At 37.2% G+C, this 8,160-nt stretch overlaps 2 protein-coding genes across 2 annotated transcripts in view; one reads left to right on the top strand and one right to left on the bottom strand.

The window, feature by feature from the left end:
* LOC118323036 (troponin T, cardiac muscle-like) overlaps positions 1-1,253 on the top strand; it is a 6,829-nt gene extending 5,576 nt beyond the window's left edge. Inside the window, exon 9 of the mRNA XM_035654953.1 lies at positions 1,200-1,253. Coding sequence (XP_035510846.1) covers positions 1,200-1,253 — 54 coding nt within the window. The remainder of the gene's footprint in view (positions 1-1,199) is intronic.
* Positions 1,254-5,262: 4,009 nt separating this feature from the next.
* The window catches only part of syt5a (synaptotagmin Va), a gene marked incomplete in the record, with an annotated part of 14,291 nt that continues 11,393 nt past the window's right edge, over positions 5,263-8,160 (bottom strand). Inside the window, 3 exon segments of the mRNA XM_035654346.1 lie at positions 5,263-6,708; positions 7,499-7,632; positions 7,903-8,020. Of these exon segments, the coding sequence (XP_035510239.1) occupies positions 6,499-6,708; positions 7,499-7,632; positions 7,903-8,020 (462 nt within the window).

Genomic DNA, 8,160 nt, shown 5'->3' with positions numbered 1-8,160 from the left:
GGACTTTTTAAGAAGGGTTTAATTTAACAGCTATTAAAGGGACTGTGTACGTAGCGTTGATAAAAACAAAGATTGATCATATCCAGTAAAAAGTGCCATTAAGGGTAGACTTCTTTAATGGAGCCTAGTGGGATGCGGGTGCTAAGGACATGTGATGGCTTTGATGAAAGAATATATGAAATTTAATTGATCCAGCTTGAGCAGGAAAAACAGTCTTAAGGGATATATCTGATTTTACAGGCAGTTTTACATTGTTGGAGTGGCAGTGGTAATTATTTTGTCTTAATAGTAATAATTTTTATCATAAAAGAAGCTCATAAAGTCGTTACTACTTGAGTTTGTTATGGGGATACATGTCAATAAAGCTGTGGACTCTCTGTTAGCCTGGTACAGTGCTAAAGAGGAACCTGGTGGTTGTTTCTTATTTTTTATATTAGTGTTGAATAATAGGTACTCTATAATGTTTTAACTATTTGCAAGATTGAATGTGATTTAATAGTTTGGAAGAGCGCCGTTTCCTTTCAGATTTCTGCCTTTTTGCTTTAACGTGTGGGTTTGGTGTTGTAACCACGTGCTAGCCTCCTATTTTAATATTCCATTTTATATAGGGCAATAGAATTCTAGTGTTGATCGCAGTGAGCCTGCAGCACATTTTACAAGATGATCAATTTGGGAGGGACTTAATGTTATTATAGAAGTCCTCTTGTTATATTTAAGAGCAATGGCATGAATTCAACACTGATGTAATCACCTCTCCTTAAATTTAGGCCTACAGCCCACTGCTCAGATGGACATCTGTGTATGAAGTTTGCCTAATGGCTTTAATCTATAATAGGAATTTCAAAAAGTTTATTAAAATTTTTTGTCAGTAAAAAAAGATTAATGTAGGCATTTAATGTTTAAATATTGCAAGTTCTCATATAATTAAGTAACTTCTACAGGGTGGTCGGGGTGGTCGTTGCGGTTTATTAATTTATATTTTGCCAATAGATCCTCCTAATGTTAAACCCATTAATATAATTTACTTTTAAATAATTTAAATAACGCCTTCATGATGATGCTTGTGTGTTCTTGCTTGTGTTGTTTTAATGCAGAGACAGAGTATTAGATATCAGCTATAACTGGAATTTGGCTATAAACTATATGAACAGACATGGAGGATACAACGCTTGAGGTTACTCTCACCTGTCTCATTTCAGAGTTGCCAGAGATATGAAGAATTAACAGTGGGGATGGAGATGATGAGCAATTAGAGAAAGAATGTGACCTGTGTTTGTCAGTTTATTGATGGCTCTTTGTTGCTTCGCAATATGTAATAATTTTTGTTCATCAATTAATAAATAAATGTGAAGTATTTTTTTACCCTCAGGTTGTATGTTTTACACTGTACTTGTGGGTTACATTACACATTCTAATTTTTAATCTTTATTGTCCACTCATTGTGGAAAATTATTTTTGTTTCCTTCCACCATAAATACATGTCATTACTACTATTAGTGTAGTTGCTTACTGTTTTTGCGTGTGTATTCTGTCTGTCTGTCTGTCTGTCTGTCTCTCTCTCTCTCTCTTCCTCTCTCTCTCTCTCTTCTCTCTCGTCTCTCTCTTCTCTCTCACCCACAAGGTTCCAAGGCATATGACCACCCCACCTAGAGCCGAAGGGTCTGTCCTAGGTTTTCGTTCTTAACAGGCAGTTTTTCCTTGTCCCCGTCGGCAAGTGCTTGCTCATGGTGGTACTCAAAGTGCTTTTACACTACATGGCACATTTGCCCTTTCACACACATTCACTCAGTGAAGTCCATCGAACAGAAACTCATTCATACACATTCACACACCGATGCATGGCATCGGAAGCAATTTGGGGTTCAGTATCTTGGAGTGGCGTCCAGCAAAGGGCCCAGGACTGCAGAGGAAAGGACCTGGTATGTGGTACCTGGTCTTCCTGGTGTGCAATATATGTTAATATTGATAGTTATTTAAGTTTATTTTCTGATCCTAAATGTCCACTATTATTATTTGTATTTGTAATATTTATTTATAGTATTTATTTGGCAAATTTTCATGGTTTCAAGAAACAGCCGCAACACCATTTGCCCTTTAGATTTTCTACTCTGATGTTTGTGATCTATACTGTATGAAATAAAGTTTACAACCAGTAAAAAGAGAGATCAACTGTATAAAATAACAAATAATTTTAACTATCTTGCAACTTTTTTTTCTTTTCTGGGGCTTTTTGAAAAAGTGTTTGTCATGTGTGCTTTCAGTTTACTCCCTCCTCTCTGTGGTAAATGTTTCCTGTACAGGCCCTCCCCGCCTCCTCTCTAATTCCTGCCTCACATGTTTGGCCTGCGTGAGACAGGGACTAAAGAGGACACGCTGTTAATCCAGTTTTTCACTCACTGCATTGAATCAGTACACACACACACACACACACACACACACGTACGCACACTGACCTCACTGAAATATGAATCATCAGTGAGGCCTGCTGTGCCTTTGAAATGGGAGGGCCACAGTTTGTCCAGAAAAAGTCTACACATTCATACTTTAATTGGATTCCTGGGATAAACTGCAGCAATAATCACAGGGTGAAAGATTAGTTACATCTAGAAAGTGACAGTAAACAGTTCAGCTCTCATAGTGTAACAGTTCCACTGATTGTATTACAGGGAATAATCCCACTCTATGACATGATATATCATAAATATTCTGTTTATATTCAAAAGGTTTTGAAATACTTACTTAACCCTAAATGATGCATTTAAAGCTGCATTAGGGAGTCTCTTCCAGCTCTCATGTCAACACTTTTTATTATCAGGCTATAAATTGAATGTGAAAAAGACACAGGTTCTCACATTCAACTGTTCTGGATCGAGCTGTAAGAGATGGATTCCAATTTAATTGGGATCCAAAATCCTACCTCAAGACTTATCTCAACTGAAATCTATAAATTATGATCCATTAATTTCAAGAATAAAATCTGATATTGTAAAATGGAACCTAATCCCATTCACAAGTTTAGCTTCTAGGGTAGAAGCAATCAAAATGAATGTTCTTCCAAGGTTATTGTATTTATTCCAAACTCTGCCAGTAGAAGTAAAAGACAAAGACTTTACAGAATGGGACAGGTTCATCTCTCGATACATTTGGCAAGGAAAAAGACCACGGATAAAATATAGAACTCTACAGCTTCCCAGAGTTAAAGGGCGACTAGCCCTGCCCTGTCTTAAGAGCTATTATCAGGCCGCACAACTAAAAACTGTATGGAACTTGTGTAATCCTGCCTACCGGGCGAGATGGAAAGACATTGAAGGCCACACATCGACCATCATTCTAATACAATCTATAATAAATGATAAAAAACTAATTAGGAACTTAGTGAGGAACTAAATCCATGGCTGGGTTTATACCTTAACATTTGGTTTGAGATTATACCAAAGAATAACCTTACAAAGCAGAGTAGGTTACTGCGGTGGATTGCACATGATTCAGATTTTACACCTAATAATATGGGAGCTTCAGAAGATGGGGCGGGGGACCAACAATATTCTGGGCGCTCTTTAAGAAGAAGAAAATTAAAAGTTTTCAAGATCTAAAGAATCAATTTGGTTTAAAAATCAGGATTTCTACAGATGAGGCATTATATGGAGCAAACAATAAAAAAGTCCAGATTAGATGAGGTAGAGTCGGGAATTATTAAATGATTTATTTTAGCATATGAATCAGACCTGGGCAAGAAATTAATCGCAAAATGATATAAAGAAGTGGAAANNNTAATACAGCATATATAAAAGAAAAGTGGGAGAAGGAGGTGGGAAGGATGTTGTCAAAGGAGGAATGGGAAGAGATCAATGAACAACAATGGAAGACAACATGCTCCCTCTCATGGAGAGAACATGCCAGAACATTGTGAGATATTTTATTACACCAGCACAACAGAAATCTCAGGATACGAGATGTTGGAGACTTTGTGGAGAAAGTAAAGCCAATCATTTTCATATCTTTTGGGAATGCCCCTCTATTATACATTATTGGCTCGAATTAAAGAAATGCATGGAAAAAAATTTGAAAGTGAAACCTCCATTTACATTTTTTGATTTGTACTTCGGAAAAGGGAAGCAGAGAATAACAAATTCAGGGGACAAAAACTTATTCAGAATAATGTTAGTGGCAGGCAAAATAGCCATCACCAGGAAGTGGCTGAAAACAGAGGTACCTAAAAGGGAGGACTGGGTCGAAGTAATGTATAACATTTACAGGATGGAAAAGTTGACTTTCTCAGTTAGACTAGAATCAGATAAATTTAAGAATTTCTGGAATAACTGGGTTGACTTTGTTACACCAATGAGAACAGACTTTATTTGGTAAAAACAATGTAGCCTATCTTATGGATCCCCTTGGTTCTTGCTACAAATTTTGACTGTTCAATGTTCATAAGATTCGGCATTATCCTTCACCAGGAGAGAAAGGTCTTTACAAGAGGGGAATGAAAATGTGGATTGAAGTGAAAAATGTACTCATTTCGAGTCTACTGAGTTTTGTGTTTAATTGTGAATTTATGTTTGATCCCTGTTGTGAAGTATTGGTATGCTCTGTATACATGTAAAACATATGTGTGAGATGTTAAATGCTAATGGGAAAATGCTGAATGGAATCAATAAAAAAGTTAATAAAAAAAAAAAGCTGCATTAGGTAACTTTTATAAAAATAATATTTTTGTCATATTTGCTTAAACTTAACTATATCCTAACAGTAGTACATGAAAAAGATAATCTGTTAAAAAAAAAAAAAATCGGTTTCCTCTGGCTCCTCCTAGTGCTCCAAACAGAACCTACCACACCTTAAAGAAAACAATCAATGAGAGCCAATAGAGACAGTTCATTGCTCATTCCAAGATAGTAAAATACCGACAGTGTTAATTAAAGTGTCTTTCCATCTTTCTCGCCTCTGATTGGTTCTTTTCGTTCGAATTCTTTCAAATACCATTAGCAGCACTAGGAGGAGCCAGAGGAACCAATTTTTTCACAGATTATCTGTCTCATGTACTACTGTCAGGATATAGTAAAAGTTTAAAAAAATATGACAAAAAGTTATTTTTATAAAAATGACCTACTGCAGCTTTAACTGATCCTGCTGGTGTTCCTGCTAAGTCTTTCTGCTAGTGTGCAAATGAAAGCATATCATGTACACACATGAGGGTATTATAGCGTGTGTGAGCATTGAAATCTATCCATTCAGCCGAACCATCTGTCGTTGTTTGGAAACATTTTATTTATTCAACTATTTATTTACACTCACATGGTACATATCGAAAGCGGAATCAAAAACAGCTTTCCTTTTTTTTTTTATGATATACAACACACACACACACACACACACATTGATATGCACATTCACCAGCAGACACCCTGAGCAGGGTCTCATTCAAACACAAAACAAACACAGGAGAAGAAGCCACAACAATCAGTACAAACATGCAGCTAAATATAATACGTTTCACAGGAAAATCCAGGTTAGACTGTTTGGAAGATAAGAGAGTTATCCAGGTAAACAAGAGGAGAACATAAGGAAAGAGGGAAACAAACACTTTAGCTCTGAAACAGCGGTTCAGAATTACCAAGGTAGTCATAAAATAAATATTACAGGGGCACTCCACAAATTTTACACATGAAGTTCAGTTCACTCATCATAAGGAGAACTATACTGAACAGTTGTATTATGTCTTCTGTGGTTGAAGAAAACAACCCTGATGATGGGCTTCACACGTCCATTTTTATTTGTATTTTTGTTTTACAGAAATCCTGTGTTGGGAACTGGGAGTTTAAAAGATGAGGACATTCACCAGGCAGGAGGAGCATAAACACAGACTTTTAAAGACTATCAAGCCGCATTATGGGAGGTGTAGTATCCAGGGTTTTTAGTGACTAAAAGTCAGCATAGTCTGCCTTCGATTTTTATTACTCCATTTTTTTTATCTGTCTCTTGTGAGTATCCAAACTTTATGGAAGTGTGATGCTAAATTACCCAGAGTCATTTAACTAGCGAGTCAGCATAAATGTGTAGTCTTTCAGTGTAAAGTATGCATGAACCAGTGCAAAACACAACTTTAGCTGCACTGTGTATACTGTAGGTTTCGTATAAATTTGAGTGTGTGTTGCAAGTACAAATAATGTGTTTGCATATATTTCTATGGTATGTATTGAAAACAATATAAAGTACACATATAGTCTTATAAAGAGAACCCAACATGAAATATTACAAAAAGAATGAAGGTGTGAATCTGACGTACATTAAAGCTGCAGTAGGTAAGTTTTATAAAAATATCATTATTGCAAATATGACAAAAAGTGATTGTTATAAAAACGACCTACTGCAGCTTTAAACATTACTATTCATTTTAGAAAACCTACAGTTGTTTGGTTTCAAATGGAAGAATGCACCCACTATGTAAATGATGGTGTAGATGACATGTATGGTGCATATACACGTCTGTGAGCGTGTTTAGCGGATTGGGGCCTTTAGTGCAGCATCCACCTCCTCCTCCGTAAGCAGCGTGTGCCACTGCGCCACTGGACGTCTGGGATTGGCCAGCATGTCTGACCAGTGGCGCAGTCCGACACCTGAGGCACCATATCCAATCCAGCACTTGCCGATGGGGTCGTTGCTGCCCAGCTTGTCGTAGTCATACACAGTAATCAGCACCTGGATTTTCTGTACGTGGAGACAGCAGAGGAGGAGGAGGAGCCAAAGTTAGGTTGAAGGAAAATGGAGACTGTCTTTGATCCTGTTCTGGAGCAGGTATATAGTTTACTATGTTCACTGTCTTAGTTTACTGGGTCAGTGTGCGAACATTTATTATAATTTAATCAGAATCAGAATCAGAAATACTTTAATAATCCCCGTGGGGAAATTACTTAAACTTAACATATAAACTGGAGCTCAGCCAATATGGAATATTTGAGACCAATACCGATCATAGAAGGGAAAAATTCACTGATTAGCAATATGGCTACTGATATAATGAGTTTATTGAGCTGAAAAAATTATATTTTCCACTTTTGTGGATATTGCACCGATTTCATAAGGGTGCTTTCTGAATCAAATTAACTTTATTAAAGAGTGTTTCACTTGAATATTCTTTAAATTTAAAGCGCACGCTGCTGGACAAACTTTGCACCAAAATATTATTACACACCAACCTCCTCCATACTTTCTTGTTCTTTACACTACGTCACCTAACCTTGATGGCACATCAGAAAACATTATCCAGAAATGAAGAGTACCTACAGTGTCATAGTGTTAAGTGGCCGCATTTGATGAGTTAGGAGTAAGAGTAGGTTGTTTCAGGATATTAGTGTGGACCAAAGTGGCGGACCATCCGGCAGACATTGCCATTCCTAGAGCTTCGCAGCTAATTTGTCTAATGATGCAGCCATAAAAGAATTGCACTTAAGTTGAAATATTTTACTAAATGTAAGCTTAATGCTTAAAGTATACGAACCTGGATCTGGGAGAAGGGGATCTCAAAACTAAAGCTTTCATTGAAGTAAGGATTCAGAGTGTTTTGTTTGACTGATGTCTTCTTCTTCTTGAGTCGCTTCCCGTTGTGCTGCAGCACCACCTTAACAAATGGATCTGAGAGAGACGCAGGATATCAGAAAGTGGATCAGAGGAGCCAGTATTAAAAACCATAACTGCAATCCACTGTCAGTCCCAGTCTTTAGAATAAGCATGCATGCAAGTGTTTACCTTAGATCCATCGGTTGTGACACTAATGCATGTAACTGGTTTCACAGTTATCTTACAGTGGTGTTTTCACATTATACATAAATGATCTAGGCTCATCAGTTACTAACAGCTCTGTTTGTTATGCTGACGACACAGTAATTTATCAATCTGTCTTACCTGACAGTCCTCCGACGTCCATCTTCTTCAGGTTCTTGGCTTCCATGATATTAACCGTTAGCTTACCAGCCGTGGGGACGTAACGAAGGGAAATACAGATATCACCCAGCTTCTCTTGCTGTCAGGGACAAAACATATACATGGAGGAGTTGTCATATTGCACATGTTGCTGTAATAACTGTTACAGGGCTCCAGAGTGCGACCAATCTGGTGCGACTAATACATTTATTTCGCAAGAGAGGCAGAAATATTGAAAGT

The sequence above is a fragment of the Morone saxatilis genome, unplaced genomic scaffold, assembly GCF_004916995.1.
Source record: "Morone saxatilis isolate NCDOM2014 unplaced genomic scaffold, NCSU_SB_2.0 Contig14, whole genome shotgun sequence".
Taxonomy (NCBI): Eukaryota; Metazoa; Chordata; class Actinopteri; family Moronidae; genus Morone; species Morone saxatilis.
Note: the sequence above shows the minus strand (reverse complement) of the source record. Positions and strands in the feature narration are given on the sequence as shown.